This window comes from Aspergillus fischeri, genomic scaffold, assembly GCF_000149645.3.
Source record: "Aspergillus fischeri NRRL 181 1099437636249 genomic scaffold, whole genome shotgun sequence".
NCBI classification, from domain to species: Eukaryota; Fungi; Ascomycota; class Eurotiomycetes; order Eurotiales; family Aspergillaceae; genus Aspergillus; species Aspergillus fischeri.
Window position 1 is genome coordinate 3,302,968 of NW_001509770.1, and position 23,561 is coordinate 3,326,528.

At 51.0% G+C, this 23,561-nt stretch overlaps 7 protein-coding genes across 7 annotated transcripts, besides 3 other annotated features; 4 read left to right on the plus strand and 3 right to left on the minus strand.

Annotated features, from left to right (window-relative positions):
* Positions 1 to 515: 515 nt before the first annotated feature.
* On the minus strand, positions 516 to 3,805 carry NFIA_018830 (uncharacterized protein; the record flags this gene model as incomplete). The annotated part of the gene is made up of 8 exons (XM_001265078.1): positions 516 to 883; positions 930 to 1,219; positions 1,269 to 1,310; positions 1,365 to 1,381; positions 1,429 to 1,533; positions 1,594 to 1,625; positions 1,862 to 3,646; positions 3,700 to 3,805. The coding sequence occupies 8 exons, from the start codon at positions 3,803 to 3,805 to the stop codon at positions 516 to 518; spliced, it is 2,745 nt and encodes a 914-aa protein (XP_001265079.1).
* Positions 3,806 to 4,687: 882 nt separating this feature from the next.
* Positions 4,688 to 6,247: a mobile genetic element.
* On the plus strand, positions 5,984 to 6,503 carry NFIA_018840 (uncharacterized protein; the record flags this gene model as incomplete). The annotated part of the gene is made up of 2 exons (XM_001265079.1): positions 5,984 to 6,407; positions 6,463 to 6,503. The coding sequence occupies 2 exons, from the start codon at positions 5,984 to 5,986 to the stop codon at positions 6,501 to 6,503; spliced, it is 465 nt and encodes a 154-aa protein (XP_001265080.1).
* Positions 6,504 to 6,923: 420 nt separating this feature from the next.
* Positions 6,924 to 7,478: a mobile genetic element.
* Positions 7,451 to 8,419: a mobile genetic element.
* A 363-nt stretch (positions 8,420 to 8,782) lies between these two features.
* Positions 8,783 to 9,827, plus strand: NFIA_018850 (putative inositol phospholipid biosynthesis protein Scs3; the record flags this gene model as incomplete). The annotated part of the gene is made up of 2 exons (XM_001265080.1): positions 8,783 to 9,676; positions 9,726 to 9,827. 2 exons carry the CDS (start codon positions 8,783 to 8,785, stop codon positions 9,825 to 9,827), a joined length of 996 nt encoding a protein of 331 aa, XP_001265081.1.
* A 213-nt stretch (positions 9,828 to 10,040) lies between these two features.
* Positions 10,041 to 11,206, minus strand: NFIA_018860 (uncharacterized protein; the record flags this gene model as incomplete). The annotated part of the gene is made up of 2 exons (XM_001265081.1): positions 10,041 to 10,312; positions 10,360 to 11,206. The coding sequence occupies 2 exons, from the start codon at positions 11,204 to 11,206 to the stop codon at positions 10,041 to 10,043; spliced, it is 1,119 nt and encodes a 372-aa protein (XP_001265082.1).
* Positions 11,207 to 11,563: 357 nt separating this feature from the next.
* NFIA_018870 (putative erythromycin esterase) lies at positions 11,564 to 12,913 on the plus strand (the record flags this gene model as incomplete). The annotated part of the gene is made up of 1 exon (XM_001265082.1): positions 11,564 to 12,913. One exon carries the CDS (start codon positions 11,564 to 11,566, stop codon positions 12,911 to 12,913), a length of 1,350 nt encoding a protein of 449 aa, XP_001265083.1.
* A 439-nt stretch (positions 12,914 to 13,352) lies between these two features.
* On the plus strand, positions 13,353 to 15,481 carry NFIA_018880 (uncharacterized protein; the record flags this gene model as incomplete). Its single annotated transcript, XM_001265083.1, has 2 exons — positions 13,353 to 13,403; positions 13,523 to 15,481. The coding sequence occupies 2 exons, from the start codon at positions 13,353 to 13,355 to the stop codon at positions 15,479 to 15,481; spliced, it is 2,010 nt and encodes a 669-aa protein (XP_001265084.1).
* Positions 15,482 to 16,232: 751 nt separating this feature from the next.
* NFIA_018890 (DNA-binding ATPase) lies at positions 16,233 to 22,055 on the minus strand (the record flags this gene model as incomplete). The annotated part of the gene is made up of 2 exons (XM_001265084.1): positions 16,233 to 16,527; positions 16,588 to 22,055. The coding sequence occupies 2 exons, from the start codon at positions 22,053 to 22,055 to the stop codon at positions 16,233 to 16,235; spliced, it is 5,763 nt and encodes a 1,920-aa protein (XP_001265085.1).
* Between the last annotated feature and the right edge of the window lie 1,506 nt (positions 22,056 to 23,561).

Sequence of the window (23,561 nt, forward strand, 5' to 3'; positions counted from 1 at the left end):
GAAAACCAGGAGGCTGGTAAAAGTGATCAAGTGCTGCTGCTTGCTTAGCGTGCATTTGTGGAAGCTCGTCGATTCTTCCGTGGACGGGACAGAAGTACTGGCGTTTAGCTATGGTTCTGACGTAGGTAGAGTCAGTCCATCTACGAAGTCCTCGAGATGAAGAGCCTAGACAGGTCCGACGTTGTCCCTTTACTATGGATAAAACAGAAGGTATTCCATCTTCCATTGCATGAAAATTGATGAACCATCTGCAAGTCAAAGACGATCTAGACTATCTACTATCTAGATAGTGTTTGACAGCAGTTGAAGCATTGACTACTGGCGAATCACCCACTGGCCCAAGCGCCCACAAGCGAGTCCTAGGTCGACACGTACCCGATCCTGCGGCTTCGGTGGGTGAACCCAAGGGTTTGGAATGGAGCACGGCATCATTGTTAACACTCAGATTTGACCGACATTTCGAATCAAAATAAATCATTCCCTGGACCCTCCAGGTCCCCAGTCCGCTCTTTGGCTTATGGCCCCGTCTCCACCGCTGCCGGAGAGTCGTTCGGAGTTGCTGGTCCATTCTCGACACTGAGATTCAGTTCGTCCAATATGAGATGCTGCTCTGCTTTGCGAATGGCTTCAGCCACTTCTAATTTCAGTAGCATCTCTTGCTTCGAGAGCTTGATCATCTGTGGTGTAATAATCGCTGTGTGGTAATCGCGCGCCAGCTCTCTCACGGTTACGCGGACCATACGAGTGATTTTGCCCTCGGTCTCTTTTAATATGCTGGATAGCGCTTCAGATACTTGTTGGGCACTCTTTTCCAGGATTTGTGCTCCATTCACGTCGGCTTCACGTTCCATGAGTGCTTGCATCCGTTTGAGCATCCCAGTCCCTTACTTCGTCAGGTCACGATACGCATAAAAGATCAAAGGACATACCGGCCTCGTTTGCGCACTGCCAGAACGTTCCTTCAAGCTCTGCCGCAATCGCTCCAACGAACAATCGGTTCGCAGTCTTCTGGCGTTTTCTGAGGGACGCCTCGGTCTTTTTGAGCTGGTGTTTCAAGGAGGCGGTGGCCGTGCCTAGCGTTTTCTGCAGCTTTGCATTGTTCCGTCGCGCGATACTCTCATCTGCAGATGAAACTACGCTCTTGTGGAAGATATGCAGGCATGTTTTGGTATTCAGGGAAAAGATCTCGAGATGCAGTGGGATCTCTTCGTTGAACGTCCTAATGCGAAGTCAGCGGTTGATCGTCTTCATGGTATTCGAGATCTGACCTGATCCAGTAGGAGCGGATATAATCCAGCATGGTGTGGGCCCTGTGGACAGTTCAGTCTCCTTGTTCATAACAATGTGCTTCGAGCATTACTTACACCTCGCTGTTCCAATTCTGACTGACAGTTAGCATTTCATGGCTATTTGGCGGGGGTAACCTACATAGCCTTTCCAGACCCCGCTACGACGGCATATCGCTCGGTAGGTGCTCCAATGCACATCTTTATTCCAATCCGCGACTACTTCCCTAAATCCCTTACTGCCATGCTGACAAGCATTTTCTATTCCATTAGTCCAAGGCGGAGCGTGTATGTGGTCGCCACTTACCAAGTTTCTGCAAGATGTTTCTTGCAAAAGTCCTGCGCAGGCTAGCAAAGAGTTGATCTTGCAATTCTTGCATTCCCTGAGATTGTCAGCTTGCTGTCAATGGGTGAGCAAAGAAAACTTGCCTCCTCCATCTTTGTCACCACTTCTTTAAATCCAGCCTCCATCTCCTGCTTCTTTGCATCCGACAGGACATGAGCTGAACCGGTCACCGAGGACCAAAGCGACATTGACTGCAATAATTTCTTCAACTCGATTAGAAAGAGCTTACTTGACGCCTCTCGTGGACCTTCCGTCAAACGGATACAGTGAGCTTGCAATTGGGGTATCTCAGTTTGCTCCAACTCGGTGAACCCGGCCACTTGGGGCTCGTTCCTCTGAAGCCGACCTTGGAGCTTCTGATATGCCTTGGTTGAGACACAAAAAACAGGAAGGTCCCCCTCGAATTCACTCTTGCCATGCAGGATCCTGTTGTCATTTTCGCGATTCAAGTGCTGAAAGTGCCTGGTGATCTCTTTCCTGGAATAGTTGTTGCGTGCCCGGATGGAAGTTTGGATATTGCTCACGTTCTTCTGGGCCAGATCAACTGAGAGCCTCTCCAACTGTTCTCCCTTGACCTTTCTCTGTTGAATGAGGGAGTTGCGACGTTTGCGAAGTTCCGATTTTCGTGCCTTGAGTTCACGAAGGATCTCCTCTTTTGACCCTAGGGTTGGAGTTTGGACAGCTTGAGAACTCTCAGGCGTGCCTGCTGCACACACGGAAGCTTGACTGACTGGGATTTCAGAGAAAATGCTTTCCGCATCGCTGTTCCATCTTCTCTTGAGGGGTGATGGCTGTGGATAGTCTGTCGAATCGTCTTCCAGGCTGTCGATGCGATCTTGAGTCTCATTTAGTAAACCCTCGACTCTCGCCTTTTCCTCGTCGAGCATTTGCACCTCGGTCGACAAATCATACTTCTCTTTCTCCTCTCGATCAAATGACGGGCTTTCGAGCCCCAGACCCGTTTGGACTTCAGTGACAGAAATATCATCGGTCTTCGTGCAGATGAATGTTAAACTATCGCATATGCAATCGAAGATCATCTGCGACTTGAGATGCTTGTTGACCAACGACTGGGCGATCTTATCATCCACAGCTCTGTTGATGGGCGCTACGATCCAGTGGGCCGCACAGCGCTTCAGATAGTCGTCTGCGACAGCGACACGAGCAGCGTTTGAGTCGTACAGGCCAGGAAGATCCACCAGGACCGCGCCTGTTGCTAGCGCCTGGGCTTTGACGTACAGATAGACTCTCTTGATAAGCGGCCAGAGACCTGCGTCCCCTCGCGCTGTTCCGCTCTTGCTGTCAATGTAGGGCTTGAGCTTGTCTGCAAAGATCCGAGTGTCGTCTTCCTCGATCAAGAGCGAGGATCCCAGCAGGTTCGCGATGCGCGGGTGGCCAAGCAGCCTTTCCATCGTGGTATCTGCGAGATTCCCGTAATCCAGTTCAGGATATACAGCCTTGATTTTCTCCCTGGTTGTCTTGATGGCGTTTATATCCGGATTCTCGTCCAGCATCTCATGGCACATGATCTCCAGCTCTCGCTTCCACTCCTCAGGCTGGATAAACTGAACCTCCGCTTTGTATCGCCGAGGGCCATCATTATAAGCAACCTCGGTGGCAACCGCCGTGGCGGCCCGCATACAGTTCGTTGCCAGTATCCCCTTCTCATCAATGATCGCATTGATGAGGGACGATTTGCCGGCGCCCGTGGCCCCGAGCACCCCAATCACGACTTTCGGTTTTCTAGCAGATTCGAGCAGCTCGCTGATAGCGTCCCGCCAGTCCGTATCCGCAGTCGAGACATGGGGCTGGTTGAAAACGCCGAGGAGTTCACCGAGCACAGTCTTGCCTTTCTCTACGGCCGCTTCCAGAGCAGAAACAGGAACGGTCATGTCGTTACGTGCCTGGCATTCTCCGCTCCGCTCCATTTGGCCATCGACTCTCTCGTCGGCATCATTGACATTCAGTGTCTCATAGCACATGGCCAGCTCCGAAGGAAAGGTGGACTCCATTCCTACGATCGGCAGTCAGATCAGTCTGGGGACGAGCTGGTAGCAGAAGACCTACCTTGGTGCTGATCTTGCTCATGATGACCATGCTGGGGGCTTTGTTCAGCTGGAACCTGGAACTCTGCTTGCTGCTGCTGCATACTGCCAGTGATAGTAGTGTTCATATTGTTGTAAATGTATTCCGTAGACGTAGATGTAGATGTAGCTATAGCTGCAGCTGTAGACACAGGTGAGATAGGGTTATAGAGTGCACGTGCTTCAGCAGATAGCTTAGATTAGCTGGATATAGATGTAGTAACACATTGATCATCATGCATTATGATTCATGTCCTCTTTATCTAGTGAATTGTAACGTAGGGGTAGTACACGTAGTGACTATCATAGTTCTAGGGAGTTCCACAAAGAATGGATGGTGAATAATCCACTTATGGAAGTGAAGTTAGTGAATACAGAGATCATCAGGATTTGCAAATTGTTGTAGGTTACCTATGGATGCCCTGGTCTGGAGGTGACCAGAATACCATGCTTCTGTCTAGTAGTATCTATCATGTAGGGTTGTCACTATGGATTGATTGCACGGTGAGTCCATTTCACTCTCAGAAACTATGCTCTTAATCTGCTAACTATCCATCTGCTTCAGTCTCTTCCTGCAGCCATACTCTTTTCTTGGATCTTTGCATGTCTCTTTCCTTGAAAATACCTCGGTCTTCTCCCGATTTGTGTACTTGTCATTTCAGTAGGGACTGCCTAGCTTAGGAAGTTCGACCTTGCTCTTTTCACCTCTGGTTGCTCTCCCAATAACCTTAAGAAGGATAGGAAAGGACTTCCTCGCAGCCATTTCCCAGTCCCTGCGTCTTCGGATATAGACATGCCACCTGATATGGTTCAGTATGGTGGTTGTAGGATGGTTGTGTTGATTCTTCTTTAGACCCATGAATGACATACCGTACCCAATCACCTGACGCCCGATATCACCTGACGCCTGATTTTCATCTATACACCGACTTTTTAGATAGATTTTAAACGACCACAACACCATCAATATGGAATCAATTGAGGCAGCTCTTGCAGAAATAAAATCCCTGGAACTAGGAGAAAGAATAAATTATGCAAAAATTGCGAGAAAGCATGGGGTTAGCCCTTCAACATTGTCAAGGCGCCACCGCGGTGTACAAGGGTCTCGTCAGGATCAGTACGAAAATCAACGAATTCTCAACAACCAACAGTCGAAGACGCTTATTAAATGGATTAATGACCTCACTGAGCGTGGCCTGCCACCATCTCATTCAATGTTGCGAAATTTTGCAAAGGAAATTACTGGAATTATGCCTGGAAAATGTTGGCCAAACCGCTTCCTAGAGAGACATCAAGATAAGCTTGTTTCTCACTATACTACTGGGATTGATTCTTCATGCAAAAGGGCTGATTCTGCCTACAAGTACGCTTTATACTTTGAGCTTATGGCGAGAAAGATTGAGGAATATGGCATTGAACCAAGAGATATGTACAATATGGATAAGAAAGGTTTTCTTATTAGAGTACTATCAAAAGGCAAAAGAATCTTCTCACAACACTGGTATGAGAAGGGAGGAAGCCAACAACGACTTCAAGATGGGAATAGGGAGTGGATTACTACCATAGCCTGTATTTGTGCAGATGGGATATCTCTTTCACCTGGTCTGATTTACCAGGCAGTCTCTGGAGATATTCGAGATACATGGCTGCAGGATTTTGATCATAATGATTACTACTGCTTTTTCTAGTCATCAGCTACTGGATGGACAAATGACAGCCTGGGATATGCGTGGCTTACCTCAATTTTTGATCGTGAAACAAAGGAGAAAGCTCGGAGACATTGGCGGCTCTTAATTCTTGATGGCCATGGCTCCCATGTCAGCATGAAGTTTATTAACTTCTGCGATGCAAATAGAATCCTTTTGGCTATTTATCCACCTCATTCAACACACAGTTTACAACCTCTTGACGTCAGTCTTTTTGGTCCCCTTTCTCGGGCCTACAGTGACGAATTGGAGAGATTTATGCATGAATGTCAAGGAATAAGCCATATCACAAAGCGGGATTTCTTCAGATTATTTTGGCCAAGCTGGAATAAGGCTTTTTCAATTGAAAATATCAACAGTGCATGGAAATCAGTTGGTCTACATCCTTGGAACCCAAAGGTTGTTTTGGCACGCTTCACCAGAAAAGAGAGCGAAAGACCCTCTTCTAGTGAGTCATCACAGTCTATTTTAAAGGCAGAAGACTGGCGTCGCATTGAAAAGCTTCTAAAGCAAGCTGTTTCTGATGTTTATGATCAGAAGGTCCGGAAATTGAATGACACAATGATGCATCTTTCTACAGAGAACATTCTTCTCAAACTACGATGTACAGGCTTGGAAAATGCTCTACGAAATGAGCAGAAGAAGCGACAGCGTGGGAAGCCTTTACAGCTTCAGCTTCAAGCACCAGAAGATGGTAATGCCATCTTTTACAGCCTTAAGAAGGTTCAACAAGCGCAGGATCTTCAAGCAGAGAAGGAGGAAGCTGCACGCATTGCTAAGGCCGCCAAAGAGGAAGATAAGATACATCAGCAGCAGGAGAAAGAAGAGAAAATACGCTTGATTAAAGAACAAAAGAGAATAAGGGCTTATAATAAGAGTCTACGAATGCAGGAAGCGGAGGAAAAGAGACGCCAGAAAGAGGAGGAGAAAGCTGCAAAACAAGCTTCTCTACAGCTTCAAAATAATGTCAAACAGGCTAATAAAGGTAAGAAAAAGTGTACCGAGTCTACTACGGAAAAGAAAAAGAATAATACCTATAGGAAAAGTGAGGAAGAAGTGGAAGAGGCACCTGTTACTGTAAATAGTCGAGGAAGGCAAATACGGCTTCCGCAGCGATTCTGAAACACCAAAAATTAGCTAAACAACCTCTCTGGACTTGTTATTTGGTTCCATTAAAAATACTAATCATTTTATGTTCTAGTTGTGGCTGTATAGCTTCATTTCTGCACTCGTAGTTGACCCGAAAATCAGGCGCCAGGTGATAGCGGGCGTCAGGTGATCGGGGACGGTAAGCTGGCACAACTAACGTAATCCACAACCGAGCGAGCCACCCGAACATGATTCTGCCCGCAGTCAACTATAAGATATCTTAGTACTACGGAATCAAACCAAAGCAAAAAGTCTTTGAACATTTGAATTATCTAGGTCTACTAGGACAGCTTGTTCTAATATGACCAATTTGATGGCAATTGCTACATCGTGGTGGCGCACGCTTCTTAGGAACTGGTTCCATCACCTGTATAGCTTCTTGGGCAAGTTGCTGGCCTTTAGCACCTATCAGAACACCTCCAGTAGCAATAAAAGATCTAGGGGTTGCGCGCTTTCACTTCTGCTTCTCATTTGCTGCGCGCAGCCCTTTTATCTCCTGATATAGGAGAAGGACCTTGTGCATAGTAGATTCAGCTGCCTTTGCAAGCTGACGGATAGCCTCAGTTAGAGGACTTTGGGAGTTGCGCTGAATAAGCTGCTTAATAAGCTCCATCTGCCTTTGCACCTCAGTAGTAGTATAAGGTGTCTTTGCAGTCCATTCAATATCTGCAGGTCCATAAGCAGTACTAGGGGGCGTGATATTCTTGATAGTAAGCTTATCTAGTACCCTTTGGGGGTCCAAAGGAACTAAACCAGAAGCTGCAAATCCACTGCGGATATTCTTTGATGATAAGGCCTTTCTTGATTCTCTATAAAGATCAAGAAAGTTTTCCTTGTCAATGTGATGAATGCCATTTTGAATGCTTCTCCTCACCTCTATCCCATATGCCTCCTTTAGGGGTGCAAAAGGGGTGCAAAGCAGCCAACATCAAGAGGTTGCAGTTTATCAGATGAATGAGAAGGCATATAAAGAGGGATGATTTGATGATTCTTGCAGAAAAGATCAAACTCTGCTGATTCATGGCTAGCATGGCCATCAAGAATCAAAAGCCGATATTTCCCAATCGTACAAGCCATAGTATGCTTTTCAAAGACCTTTTCCAACCATAAAACTCCAAGGTCATTATTCGTCCACCCATTATCACTCAGGCCGATTAGCCAGTCAGGGTTGATATCTTAATACCATTGAGATTGGTGGACCTTGCCAGAGAAGATGATCATAGGGGGGAGAGGCCATCCAGAGGCATTGATGCATTCAATGACAGTGACCCATTCGCGATTCCCTGGCTGTATAGCTCGTACGCGGCTTATTCAATGACGGGATGCAGTAATGACCTTTGCTATATAGGCTACACCTATTTGAAAGCCAGTCTCATCAAAGTTGTAGATATCTTGTTCAAGAATACCATATTTTACTATGGTATTCTTAACAAGATTAAACCATTGGTTGATGACTTCTAGGTCCTCACATTTCGCACGCTGGTAATCATATTTGCAGGTATATTTTGATATAAGATCATCATGCCGTTTGATAAAGTTGCTGACCCAGTTCTTTCCAGTAGATAGGCCTGGATTCCGATGAGATAGTAAGATATCCGCCATTTTGCGTACAGTATCCTGAGTTGGTGGTAGGCCGCGCTCATCCATATCCAGAATCCATTTCTTTAAAGAACCCTCTTCTAGACTGCTAAGCTTCTGGCAGTTGGCTGGTATATCAACCCGTGCTTTGCGGCCGCTAATTCGATGTGTAAGAGTAGATCGAGGAACATCATATGCTGCTGCTGCTGCTCGTATGCTTTTAAACTAGCCATTTTGGTATGCTTTGACTGCAAGAGATATGCGATCTTCTAATTTAACAGTTGAATCAGGTTGTTTTGATGTCATATTGGATGGAAAATTAGGTTTGATGATGATCCAATGGATGCAAGGTTTCAGGGGTTCTGAGGTGGCTCGCTCGGTTGTGGATTACGTTAAGTTAACTAAGCCTTCTTGACAAGCCAAGAACTTCGCCGAACACACATCGACGTCATCCTTGATTGAATCTTTCTTCATCCACCACTGCATATAGAGGATACATGATGTTGGACTAGTTCTGTCTTCGTTGTCGATTGTATAATATTACACTTTCTGTCTTCAAGTTCCAGTTTCGTCTTGCACGGAAAAAAAAATAGAACGAAAGATTTTCGACTGCAGGACGCATAGACCGGCAAGATGGCTTCACGAGAGCGACCACCCCCTTCAACTGCATCTACCACCACAATGCGGCCTCCAACGACAGCTCTTCTTATCTATCCAGTGACCTTACTTGTGGGATCGCTCTTTTCCATCCTTTCTCCCACAGCCCGAGGCTCCCGACAAAGCCGTTACGCGCGTCCCGCTTCTCTGGCCCCCTCCATCGCCGCCAACGTGAACCTTCCCCCTCCAAACCCGGTCAACTACTTCGCCCGCAAGGACAACATCTTCAATGTCTACTTTGTCAAGGTCGGCTGGATCTGGACCACACTCGCCTTTCTGTCCCTGCTCGTCTCCCAACCCGCCTACACTGCCCCTTCCGCTCACCAACCGCGCCGACTCGCCCAGGCCGCCCTCCGATACAGCCTGGCTACGCTAGTGTGGTACCTAATGACACAATGGTTCTTCGGGCCCCCAATTATTGACCGCAGTTTTGTGATTACGGGCGGGAAATGCGAGCGCGTTGTGGCGGAGACGTCGGGGAATCCGGCGGTGGCTGTTGCGCAGGCGGGATCTGTTTCTGCGGGTCTGGAAAAGATGTTTACGGCGGCAGCTTGTAAGGCGGCTGGGGGGTCGTGGACGGGGGGCCATGATGTGAGTGGGCATGTGTTTATGCTTGTGCTTGCGACGTCGATGCTGGTTTTTGAGGCTGTGGGGGCGATGAGGGCTGTTTCTGTGGGGGCGGAGGCTGATAAGAAGGTGGATGGAGAGGTTGATGGTCAGAGTGAGGGTGAGAAGGTTCAAGTTCAGAGTGAGGAGGAGCAGGGGGGTTGGATACGGACTTGGTCTTTACGGTTGGTTGGGGCTGTTGTGGGTTTGGGATGGTGGATGCTGTTCATGACTTCGATCTGGTTCCACACGTGGTTGGAAAAGGTATGTTTTGTTATCCGGGAAGAGAGGTCATGCATTGCTAATGGCGTAGTGGTCTGGGCTGTTGATTGCTCTTGGGACGGTCTACGTTGTATACGTCTTGCCGTTGAGCGTGCCGTCGTGGAGGGATATCGTTGGAATTCCCGGAGTATAGGAATGACGATACGAATGCATGCTAGACTTTGTGTACGAGTAGGGACTTCTTTTCATTTCGTTCTGTGCATCGGCATGTATACTCTGAATGCAACCGTGTATATCACTTTTTTTGCCTTACCTATTTTTCTGGACACTCCGGCTCAGGACCCAGATACCCGCTGCGAAAGGCTGCACCTGCTGTCAGTTTCCCCATGTTCTTTTCCGGCTGTTGTTACTCACCTCCAGGAATCAACGCCGCGGCATACATGATCCGGGTGATGGGCCGCAGATCGTCTGGCGTTACGTCGGTTGCGAGAGACAGCTCCATGTACGGATCCCAGGCCGCGATGATGGCATCGGCATACACCTTGAGGTCGACCGAGCGATCTTTCTCAGTGGTCTGTTCCGCCTGGCACTGGATGCCCATACACGTCCCGAACTCGCGAAACGCCAGCCGGTACTTGATATTGCGTTCGAGGTAGCGGTTGATCTCAAACAGATCATCTGTGTCCATCAGCTTCATCCTCCAAACAGCAAAGACACGAAAATACAAATCTGCTCAAAGCACCGCCCCGCCAACCTCGCCGCCCAGTCCTCCTTCTCCGAGAACCAATGCGCCGTCCACAGCGTCATCCCCAGGTCCAGCGGATCACTCGACACAAAATGCTGCCCCTTCCGCTCCATCACGCGCTTATAGTCCGCAATCTCCTCGGCCAGCACCGCCCCTCCACCCGCCTGCTTCGCCGCCCCCTGCAGCAGCCGAAACACCACATACCCATCGATGGGATCCAGATTCCCCTCGGAAGCCACCAGCGGCGCCGACAAATCCATCGCCATCTTCCAGACCATCCGCGGGCGCGCCGACTCGCGATTCACAAAGAACCGCGGGTGGATCGCCTTGGCCAGCGCCACCGCCTGCTCGTTGTACGCCGGGTCCCCCGTCGCCAGCGACAGCCGGTTCAGCGCAAACATCCACACCGTCAGGTAATGGTGGTACTGGCCGTCCGCGTCCGGGCCGCGCTCGTCCATCTTCCCGATGCGCAGCCCGCCGCCGAGCGGGTTCTCCGCCGTTGCGCCGGGCAGCCGCGCCTTGCCGTCGCGTGTGGAGCCCAGGACTTCATGCACGGTCTCCACGACGCGCCGCGCGAGGACAAGGTACCGATCGTCGGGCGCTTGGGCCGCCTTCGCCAGCGACTTCTCGTATTCGCGGTGCATGGTTATCAGGGTGAGAACGCCGAAGGCGTCGGTCCAGAGGTAGCGGCCGCGGTGACCGCCGGAATTGGGGGGCGGGGTCCAGGCGGAGGGGTCTGGGATGGAGGAGAAGCTGCCGTAGAGGGATTCGACGGCTTGTTGGAAGCGGTCGAGGCGCGGGGAGGGGCTGCTTAAGGGGGTGGCCATTGTGAGGGTGCGATTTTGGGCTTTTGTTGTTATTGTTAGTGCTCTAGCTAATGATAGGGATCTAAATCTGGGCAAGACTCTGCGGAGATTATTCATTGCTTATTGCGAGGGATTTGGATTATTATCTACAGGGGTACACGGTATAATAATGCGTTGTTTGAGGTCCTTGGTACCATATGCTGCGGTGAAGTCATGATGAGAGAGAGCTGACGAGGAGGTGATTTCATTCGCCGCTGGCCACCACTAGTATTAAGTATTTGAGTATTTAGTAGTCGAGGCGCATATCCGACTCCTTAGCCATCGACGATGACCTGATTAATGCAGTTTGTTCAACGATTCTTTAACTCTCGGCCCATGATGGCGCAACTCCAGCAACTTTTCACCGAGGCAGCCCAGCCGCTGCCGCCCATTTCGGACCCCAGCTTCGGCTCGCATTTTGATAACTTTGGAAATTACAAGGTCGTCCTACTGGGCGACGGCAGCCATGGCACGTCGGAATTCTACGCCGCGCGCGCGGAGATAACCAAGCGGCTCATCGAGCAGCATGGCTACACGATGGTGGCCCTCGAGGCGGACTGGCCTGACGCCGAGGCCATCGATCGCTACGTCCGCCAGCGTCCCGGCCCCAAGGCGGGCATTGGCGGCAAGGCCCGCGACCTGGAGCCCTTCAAACGCTTTCCCACCTGGATGTGGCGCAACCGCGAGATGCAGGATCTCGTCGAGTGGATGCGCGACCGCAACTCCAAACTGCCCGACGAGAAGAAGGCCGGGATCTACGGCTTGGACCTCTACAGCATGGGCGCGTCGATCCGTGCCGTCATCGATTACCTGGACCGCGTGGATCCACCCGCCGGCAAGGAGGCTCGCCGCCGGTACGGCTGCCTCCAGCCCTGGGTGGACGAACCGTCCGCCTACGGGCTGGCCTCGCTCCGCGGGATGGAGGACTGCGAGAGCGGGGTGCTGCAGATGCTGCGCGACCTGCTGGACAAGCGGCTGCAATACGCGCAGCACGATGTGCGTGACGGGGAGGAGTTCCACAGCGGCGAGCAGAATGCGTTTGTCGTCCGCGACGCGGAACGGTACTACAAGGCCATGTACTACAGTTCCGCCTCCTCGTGGACCCTGCGCGACACGCACATGTTTGATACTCTGCGGCGGCTGTTCCGGCACAAGCCCGCTGACGCCAAGGCCATCGTCTGGGCGCACAACTCGCACTGCGGCGATGCGCGCTATACCAGCATGGGCACGCGCCGCAACGAGGTCAATATCGGCCAGTTGATCCGAGAGAATTTTGGCCGTGAGAATGTCGCAATCCTCGGATGTGGCACGCATACTGGCACCGTGGCCGCCGCCCACGAATGGGACGACGATATGCAGGTGATGAAGGTGCGGCCGTCTCGAGACGACAGCTGGGAGATCATCGCCCACGATACGGGGATCCCCAGCTTTGTGATTGATCTGCGCAAGGAACACCTCGATCCTGCTTTGCGTACGGCGATGGCCGCTGAAAATACTCGACTGGAGCGGTTCATTGGGGTCATCTATCGTCCGGACACGGAGCGTGTCTCGCACTACTCGCAGGCGTATCTCCACAACCAATTTGACGCGTATATCTGGTTCGACGTTACTGAAGCCGTCAAGCCACTGGAGAAGGTGCAACCAAAGACTCCTTTGGGACAGGACGAGACCTATCCATTTGGCTTATAGTGTGTATCTACCAAAGGCAACTAGACTGTCTGTTAGTACTGTGGTTAGTGATCCAAAGTTCAAAATGATTTGTAGTCAGAAGATAGTCAGCCGAGAACAATATCTACAAGTACAGATTATGATCGACTGATTCTTGCATCATGTCATGTCATGCTATGATAGATGGTGGCAATGGTGATGATATGATAGTGTGGTGTTGTGGGAGACGTAGCAACTGACGTCAAAAAAAGCTCACCGCCTGCGTTTTGTTGTTTTGTTTACACTCTTGCTTCCAGAATAGCTTCGTCTCCCTTGCGCCCTCAGCTATCCATCCCTTTCCTCGGATACGTATCCTACGTATACTCCTTTCTTACCTTTTGGTTCCATCCGTCATTCTTTTTAAGCATTGTATCCATCGCGGATTCCTGTTGTTGGATCTCCCTTCTTTATATCCACAATCATGGCGGTTCGCCGTTCCGCCCGCCTCAGAGGCCAAAAGACGTCAGCAGAGGTGGGAACCCCTCTTGGCAATTGTGACGCGCTGAAGCTGTCGAAACTGTCTACCAACGGTCTCTGAAGCTAGATGCCCTTACGTCCAATAGTACTGACAACCCTCGCTTCTCACTGTAGGAACCGCAGTCTCAATCTGAGACACTCAATGACAACACCAACGAAAGTCTCGGCCAAAACACCACAAACAAAGACGGGAGCAAGAAGAGAAAGAAGCTTCCCGCTGTGATGGAACGCGACGAAGGCGGCGATGTCGAAACTCATACAACCACTAAAACGCCCACCAAATCCATCCAGACTCCAACCAAGCCATCCAGTGTCAAAACAACCCTCCCCTCTAGTGCGAAGAAATCGATCGGAGCAAAGACCCCAACTAGCGCCATAACCCGTCCATCCCATGACGAGATGCATCCGAGCAAGGTTCACCAGAGTACCACGAAGCAAGCGGACTCGGGTCTGATCCTGGGTTTCAACCCTGTCAAGAAAGATGCCAATGGAAACGTGGTGAGGGAAACCGTGGCCATCGATACTCCCAGCAAAGCCAAGGCCTCCCCCTTGAGCCAGTACGGCACTCCCGGTTTCGAGTTCAAATTTGCCTGCCAAGAGTCTCAGCTCAGCGATGAGGCAAAGAAACTCATGGAGAGTGTGCGTGAGGATGTCGCCAAGATCAAGGCCCAAATGGTTCTGGAAAAAGATAAGCAAGATGCTGCGGATCGTGGTGCCGAGGGACTAAATGGTAAAGACCGCCGCATTGCACAGCCCAAGGGCAAGGCCGGCCGCTTTAGCAGCGCTCATATGGCGGAGTTCAAGAAGATGGACTCCATCGCCAACCATCCCTCCGCGTTCCGTGCTGCGCCAGGCCGCTTCCAGCCAGTTGGGACGGCACTCAAGCGGACCAACTCGAAAGCGGGCTTTGACGAAGCTGACTCCAGGCGCCAGTCGCCTCCCAAGTCGACGGCGAAGCCTTCTCCTGCCCCAGCCGCGCCAAGTGCGAAACGTGTCAAGCATGACAAGACCGACGACGTTTCGACTCGGCGTCCGACCACTGAGGCAGACAAGACCCCCAAGACGACTCTTCCGCGTCCTAGGTCTGCTGTTCGCAGTTCCTTGATGACCCCCACGCGAGCCTTTGCTGCACGCACCTCATCCGTCAGCCTCAAACCACCTCGGACCAGCATGATCCCTTCGCTGGCACGTTCTCCGGTCTCGAAGCCTGCTGGCATCCCACGCACTCCCCAGACCGATTTCAACCCACGTATCAAGAGCAACTTGCCCACACTGGGTGGTCTCAAATCCATACTTCGCCGTCATCAGCCCTTATTCTCCCACGACCCTACGAAGATCGCTGCAGGCACTCATGTGGCCGCTCCGGACTTCACCTCCAACTTCCTTCTGGGGGCATCTCGTGAGCCTTCAGTGTCTGAAGAGCCCGCTCCGACGCCTTCGCCCAAGAAGCGGGTCGAGTTTACTCCCACCACCAAGTCTCCAGTCGCCAAAGTCGACAGCGAGCTGGACCAGCCCTCTCCTTCTCCATCTAAGACCACAGTGTCTGTTTCCAAGACCACGTCGGACATTGTGTATCCCACCTTGCCCGTCCTGACACCGGAGAAGACCTCTGCCGCTGGTATCAGATCCAGTCAGGATGGCACTCCAACCATCCGTCATGTCCGCCCATCGAATGTCAACACTCAGTCGATCGCTCTTCCCGACGTTGCTGGTATGCCGCACGGAATGGGCAATAAGAAGCCTACCACCTTACCGGACATTGCTGGTGTGCCCCATGGCATTGGTAACAAGAAGAGACACCGCGCGACTGAGGACGAAGCGGACACCGAGAATGTGCCTCCTGCGGAGTCCACTTCAGATCCTCGCAGTGCTAAGAGACTCAAATTCAGCGCTCCATCTCCTGCAAAGGCCCCTCCCGCCCTCAGCCCTACCAAGGCCCGTACTCACACCCCTGTCCGCACTTCCTCGATCTCCAGCAGTACAGGTACACCCGCCAGCGCCAGAGCGAAAAGCCGAGGCGTTCTCAGCATCAGTCGCCTGAACATGCTCGCTCAGCCCAAGCACCGTCGCTGAGGGATGACTGCATGTATCCTGTTTAACGAATGTTCTAATCATGCATAGATAGCCATGCTCATTTACCATTCACCCCTTTGAAACCTCTACAGTGGTTACGATCGTACAGTCGCATTGCGGTCTAGTGTATCTATGTTTCTCATTCAGTGGTCTGCTTTTTTGTCCCTCTTCGTTTCATATGAGGCGCTTGGATTGCATTTGACTGGGACTATGAACCGGCGTATGACGGTGTCTGTTTTTCCTTTTCTACGAATTTTCTGGATGTGGCTGATTGATTCTGATTGAAAGTATGATAGCCACCAGCTCAGGCTCAGACTGTTTCTTCTTCCTTTTTTGTCTGTACGGGTACGAGAATGGAATTCCTGAGTTCAAGGTCTACGGACCGATACCGTTGACTTCTTTGCTCTGTCAATGTAGGAAAAGATGAACCATAATGCGATCGTAAAACCCATGAAGATGTTGTTTGTATATGTACAGAACAGTTTTGAGTAAGAGTACAGGGAATTAGAAGGCTCTAGATAAAAGGAAGAAAAAGGGACAAATCATCATAGTGAAACAAACAGGAAAGGAAAAAGAGAGAAGAGTTCACTTCAGTCCCATGTGTCGTCGTGTCTATCCTCCGTGTTCTCGTGTCTCGTCTCGTCTTAAGGTATCTAGACCCTTCCAAAGCAAGCCAGCCCAACGCCAGTAGAAAGAAATAAAGTGGAAGGAGCCAAGCCAACAGCCGCAAACCGAAAGACCACAGATAAAATCAGCCTTTCATAGTAGCCAGGAAAGAGTCGAGATTGTACTCCTCTTGGTACTGCCGGTCGTCCCAGAGTTCGCCAAGGTCGTCGAGCCAGCCCTTCTTACCCTTCTCCTTGACATTGCCGTCGATGTCGACCATGTCGACTTCGTTGCCAGCCGCGTCGCTGGGCTTCTCGGCTGTTTCGGCCGTCTCGCCTAGGTTGAAGAGGTCAAGGAGTTGGTCTGTGTCCATTGTGCCGAGGCCGGCATTTTGCTGGTTGACCACTGTGGAGGCGACGTCGATCTTGAATCGTTGCAGGCTAGAAGAGATGGTTAGTTACGAGTTTCTCTGAGGCAGTCGGATGGGGACTTGGACTTACTTCAGGATCTTCTCCTCCAAGGTGCCGCGAGTGATCAACCGGTAGACGTTGACGACCTTCTTTTGGCCGATACGATGGGCGCGGTCCATGGCTTGGATGTCCTTCTGTGGGTTCCAGTCGTGCTCCACGAAGATGACCGTGTCGGCGCCGGTCAGGTTCAGACCGAGACCACCGACGCTGGTCGTCAGAAGCAGCACATCGTAGCTGGGATCCGTGTTAAACCGGTTGACAATGTCCTGACGCTTGGTAGCTTCCACGCTGCCGTCGAGACGGAGGAATTGAACGGACGGAAGCAGCTTCTTTAACACTTCGCTTTGCACGATATCCAGCATCTCCTTCATCTGACAGAAGATTAGGGCTCGGTGGGGACTGACATAGCTGGCGCCGCTCAGATCGCCCTCGCTTGGCGAGTCAACACCAATACCGCAGTCGATGAGCAGGTCGCGCAATGCGCTGAGCTTAGGCGCATGGGCAACGTCTCGAATGTTGGAATGCTTGGCAGCAAGGTATTGCTGAACCTCGTTGTACTGCTTGTGACCTTCCTTGACGACAAGCGCGGGGGAGTTGCAGAGACGACGCATGTACTGCAAGGCTTGGAAGATGTGCTCCTTGTCGGACTTTTCGGTGCTTCCCACCTTGTCCTGGAGAGCCTTTTGCTCTTTCTTGGTGAAATCCTCGAACAGTTTCCTCTGGAGCTCGCTGGGGTCGCAGTAGTAGTTTTGGATGATCTTCGGTGGAAGGTCATTCAAGACTTCCTCCTTGAGGCGACGTAGCAAGAAGGGAAGAACCTGCTTGTGCAGGGCTTCAATTGCCAAAGCTCCCGCTTCCTGTTCCTTGGAAGACGACTTGCTGAAGCGACTGGCCGCGATAGGCTTGGCGAATCTATCCAAAAAGACCTTCTCCGTGCCAAGGAAACCTGGCATAAGGAAGTCAAAGAGAGACCACAGCTCCAACACATTGTTCTGGATAGGAGTTCCCGAAAGGATCAGACGGTGGTTGCTAAGCAAACGCTTGACTGCGATCGTGACCTTGGCTTTGGGGTTCTTGATAAGGTGACCCTCATCCAGAACACAGTAGTTCCAGTTGATCGGATTGAGGACCTCGTTGTCGTTGCGGCAGATATCATAGGATGTCACAACGATGTCAGCGTTGGGAAGAGCGCTCTGCAGTCTTGACCGCTCTGCAGGTGGTCCGACGTAAGCAACGCAGTTGAGAAATGGAGCATATTGTTTCAATTCTTGCTGCCAATGTCCGGAGAGAGACGGCGGACAGACGATCAGCGAAGGAAGTTTCCGCACCTCGGGCTTCTGAGTCCGAGCAAACTCTTCCGCCCGCAAGTGGTGGTCACTGGCGACAATGCAAATGGTCTGCAGAGTTTTACCCAGACCCATGTCGTCGCAGAGAATGCCATGAAGGTTGTAGCGGTTGAGAAAGGCAAGCCAGTTAACGCCTTCTTGCTGATAAGGTCGAAGCTCCGCTTTGATAGCCACGGGAATCTTGAATTCTTCGACTTTTCGGAAATCCAACATCTGCGCCATGAACTGCCTTTCCCGGTCACGTCCCTTGAGCAGTTCTTCTGACAGACCAGGTGGGTCAGGAATTCCAGCTTCCAACGGGACCAGTTTCACCAAGGTTGCGAAAGACGTCGTGGCCAACAGCCTGACCTCGTTGTCCGAATCACTCATCCGACCGAGCACAGGAACGACGAGAAAGATGACATAAGGCAGAATGCCGTCCTCCATCACATGAATCAGGTGATATATACACTCGACGGCCCCTTGACGGTGGTGGACATCCAGAGCATCGTTGATCATAGGTAGGACCTTCTCAACCAGCATGGTCATGCCTTCGACGGTAATGACGCTGCAGATAGTGGCGAAACACTTGGCAGCTGCATATCGAATGACAGAAAGCTTGCATTGAAGCGCCTTAACTACAAGCGGCATGAGATCGACCACCCAGGGGTAAAGTCCCGAGTGAAATTTGGGAAGGATGGCACGCAACGTGGACAATCCATCCACAACTTCCTGGCCAAGTTCGTTTTCGGGATCACGAATGTTCGCCGGAAGTTCGTCGCCGGCAAGAGCTTCTTTCAATGGTCGTTCTATCAAAGAAGCGAGGTTAGGCACCTTGGCCATAAGCTCAGAACCAAACTTGACGGCCAACTGCTCGAGAGCTTCTTTGGCGCCACGGCGCATGATTCGAGCCTCCTTAGCCTCTCTCTCGAACTTGGCAGCATCTGGATGATCGCGCCGGTCTTCTTCCTTACGGAGCGAGAGGATAGACTTCTCGAGAGTCGCGTTGTGGTGAAACTCGGGGGTCTCAGAAGTATCCACGCAGCAGTACTTGACAAGATTACCGATAACTTTGTCGACGGGGCCCCGCTTCGTGGAAGTGGTGTAGTACTCGACGAGGCTGGCAATAGCAGTGGCAGAGCGCTGTTGCAGTTCCGCGTTCTCCTCTTTCTTTATGCTATCCATCATTCCCTTGATAATATGGCTTGGTTTCTTCGGAATGTCGCTTAAAGCAACCAGAGCGCCTGCGGCGGCAGCCCGAACACGCAAGTCTCTTTGCTCTCTGACATTTCTGGCCTCGTTGATAGCGCTCTCAGCCGTTGCGCGAGTATCGTTGAGGACCTGGAGAGCGGTAATGCGCTGAGCCGGAGTAAGACTCTTCTTGAGCCGCTCAAAGTCTGGGCCAATAACCTTTTCGGCGTCAGACAGCGAGAACGCATTGGGTCCAGCCTCGGCATCCCCTTGAACAATGACGGCGAGGACAGGCAATCTTGAGCCGGGAACATGCGCGTGGTCACGGAAGGTGTTCAAAAGGGAGTGACACTGTGCTCGAGCGACATGAAGATAGCAAGCAATGTCGCTATACCACGGAGGACGCTCGCCTTCGATGATTGGACGCAGTTGCTCACACAAAGTAGAGGCATACCTGCCACTAGGTCCAGAGAGCTTGGCATACTCCTCCACTATCATGGCCGAAGCGAGTTGCGACGTCGAGGCCGAATGGTTGAGTCCTTCCAAGATAGATTGCCATAGACTCGGGAGTTGGTTCTGGTCCCAGAAAAATAGCAACTGGCCGAGAGCTCTTGCGGCATATATCTTCGACCTCAGCATGGTATCCGCTCCCACAAGGTCAATGTCGCCTTGGAGCATGTGCCCGTCGACATTGTGGGCAGAAGGTGGTGGCGCCTCTTTCTTCTCGGACTTGCGCCGACGACCTTTAGTTCCTTCAGGCGTGTTACTAGCCGGAGATGACCTGGCAGGAGCCGCAGCGCTTGACGGAAAAGGCAGACCCGAGGGTTTGATAAACAAAGAAGCGTCCATAGGAACCGGGTATCGCGGAACACCGAAAGGACCCATACTTAGGGTGATAAGGGGTCTGATGTGACTCAGGAGATCGCTTTCTGACTTGAAGGAACCGCGAGTCTCCAGAGATTTTAGGAGCTCTGACCAGACCTGAAGAGACTGCTTCAAAACGCCCTCGTTTCGCTCCACTAGCAGATTCTGAAAGATCAAACGCACTGTCTTTCCGTCGACCCACTCGTCGGTGCCTTCGCCCTCGAGTTGCAAGAATGTCATAAGGGCTCGAAGAACCGCCGAGCGGACACTAGTGATGGTATGTCGTAGAAACGGGTAGAGGCGAGGAACAAGTTTACCAAAAGACGATTCCGGATTGATCGCTGCATTGGCCTTCATCGCGTCGAGAACCTCTTGGAATGTACACAGTTTCGCCAAGAGGTCCATGACTGAACCTGTACTGGCACTGAGATCATCCTGCAAATTCGAAAGGCAATCCCAAACGATGGTCATCAGGGTGCCCAAAGTACTTTGACGAGATTTGACAAATTCTTCGGCAATGGGAACAAGCGTTGCCGCGCTCACGGCACGGACATCGTCATCATAATCCCCTAAGCCCTTCATGACCGCCTCGAGCACGCCATCCATGAGCTTGGAATCCTTAATGAGCAGATCCTTTCGAACCGCTACTAGATACCTGAGACCGATCATGCCACCGTGACAAACTTCCCAGATAGGTCGTTCCAGGCCGAGATCGGTCTGCATAATGATTCTATAGAGACACTTGTAGACAGAAATGACCGACCGTGATGGGAGTTGAGAGAGGAGTGCACCTAGCGTTTGACCGACGGTCTCTCGGATGGGAGCTACGACGTTATCTGAGATGTAGTCACCAAAGCGATCGAGCATGAGCACACACAGGAGACGGCACGCAAGGTCGTCCAACCACTTGCGATTTAATATATCATTCTCAGCCCTGCTCTTCCCCTGCACACGGCCGGCACCGGCACCCTGGACGCGAATGACTTCACGCAAAGCCATCGCAGCACCATGGCGGATCTCCCAGTTGGGATCGAAAAGATCCATCATGAGGATGTCACACATGAGCTCGAAAGGCCAGTTCGGATTGGGACCTTCTTCTGTGGGCTCTGGCTGGAGTAATGGATTCTCTGGAACCGCAGCTCCTTTGAATTCCGAGACTATCTTCGAATCATCATCGCCGGCGGATCGGTCTAACGAGAAATAATCTGGCTTGGAATCGCCGTTGCGCTCTTCTCCATTCTCTGATTTGATGGGATAAGGTGTGGCGACCGAAGGCGTTGTCACGTTCTCCGACGCTCTCCGCGAGGACAAATCAACTACACGCACTTTATTCGCCCCCATTCTGGCACTTTGCTTGTTCTTTCGTTTTAATTGATTGAGCTGCCGTTTGCTCAAGCCCGACTCCTCTCCATTGGCGAATTCGATCGGCGATGCCAGAGGCTGGGAAGTGCCCTGAATGCTGTGCTCGCGGGAGGCAACGAAAGATGGCTCTTCCTTCACAACCGGTTTCGAAACCAGGTCGTTGTCATTGATTAGGTCCTCTTCGATGTACTCCCCGGCGAGACCCAAGCGGGAGGTCAAGGTCTTCTTTTGATGCTGCAGTCGGGAAGCAGGATCCATAGCGGCCAGCGAATACTCATATTCCTTGCCTGCGCTGCCGAGTAGTCTCTTTCCATATTTCAGGATAGAAGAGAGGTCGAGACGCTCCAGTTGGAGGAGCGAGTCGTCCGTCAAGGACAACAGCTCCTCTTCCGATTTGATGTCAACATCGAGATCGTCATCCTCGGCCTTCTTGATCTCTTGGCCGTCATCCTGGTTAGGGTCAAAGGTGTCTGCATTGGCGACAATGAGACCGATTGCCTTGGCTGCAGCGGTTCTGGTGTCCCATGATTTGGATCGAAGATACGGTAGAATACGTCCGAGAAGATTAAATAACTCGTCTGGATGCTGCTTCTGCACATCTGCCAGTTGCTGGGCGGCAGTGTTTCTGATGAGAGGCGTACTGCCAGTCTCTAGTAATCTGCAAAGGTAATTGGTCAGTTGGCGAAGAAGAGGCTCCAGGAGAGCAAACTCACGTGACAAGTCGATCAAGTCTAAACGTAAACGGTTAGCGTCCATTTGTATACGATACGGAAACGCCCGGATTATGACGGACACGATTCACTTACCTGGAAGTCATGGCGGGTCGTCAACTCGGATGTAAGCGCAATATGATAAGATATTAAATCAGGAAGAGGGAACTGTAATCATGAAAGATTATGCGCGCAGGGTACTAAAAAAGTTCCATAAGAAAACAATTCAAGAAGAAAAGAAGATGACGAAGAGAATACCTCCCTAGACGCCAAAGTGAGGAAGTAGGCAGGTAACGGAGATCAAGGGAGGTATGGTAAAATACACGAGGTCGTTACACCCGCGCCACAGCCATCGACGGAGAAGTGAATGGAGAAATTGAGGAACAGAGTATAATAATACTCAGATATAGATATGAAAATAAGAGAAGGCGAATAGGAGAAAAGAAACAGAAATGAGAAATAAAACAGAGGTTACAGGACAGTGATGTTGTACCGCTTGCCTGCCTGCAAGTGTGGCTGTTTTGTAGGTATAGATGGGAGGTATGTGTTGGGTGGCTCCTTAGGTAACCTGTCCTGACCTGTTTCTGTTTCTGTCCGTCTTGGATCATCGACCTTTTTTCCTCCTCTCGAGGTCACGCAGGCTGTTTATATCATTGGGGGCATCTTTGGCTGGGCGCGCCTGCCCATGTTTGGACCATGCGCGCTAGTCCCAGACAGGCTTAACTGCCTCCACTCCCGTAAAGGTTTTCTTAGTATCACGTGACTGTCCCTCGCCTGGATCGACGGCCGCGAAATTTCCTGCAAATGAGACACCGCAAAGGGTCATGATGATCTGTTTGGATCATGGACAACCTAGGTTTTTCTGGTGACATGGTCAGGTTATCGAGGTTCCACTTGTAGATACTTTCAGAGTTATATCGTCGATTGAAAATAAGAGATTGACTCCCATATCTACAGTCTCTCAAGCAAAGTTCTCTGCAGAAACACGTTCCGTCAAGATATACTTCAGAAATGTGTACCCGTAATTCTATATCGCCTCATAGCTTGTTTAATCTCCCGACAACACGCCAAGAAATGCCAGATCGCCCCATGTGCATACTTGCATTGCGTTGATCACTTGTAGAATACCTCAGTTTGACAAGTCAGGTGTCATGCTTGACAGTACTCCGTACTAAGGCAGGTATTCCGTACCATGCAACGTTTCAAGATGTTTGACCTCAGATACGAACAGTTCTCAGGGCCCAAGGTAAACAGTACTACGTATCTTGATGGCCTACTAGACTCTCACTACTTCAGGGACACCGCCCGATAGACCAGCTTTCTCATTAACTAATTGATTCAGGTGTGGCTGTTGATTCAATTCTCTCCAAGCAGATCAACTTGACTTCGTTCCGTTCGCATACTGTACTCTACGCAGATGAACGGCATTCACTGTGATAAATTGCTTTATGCGTTTTCGCCTCTACAGTGGCAGAGATATTCATATAAGCCAGCCATTTCGCCGAGTATTAGACCGGGATTTACCTCATGGATCTTCCATCCTTCGCGAAGA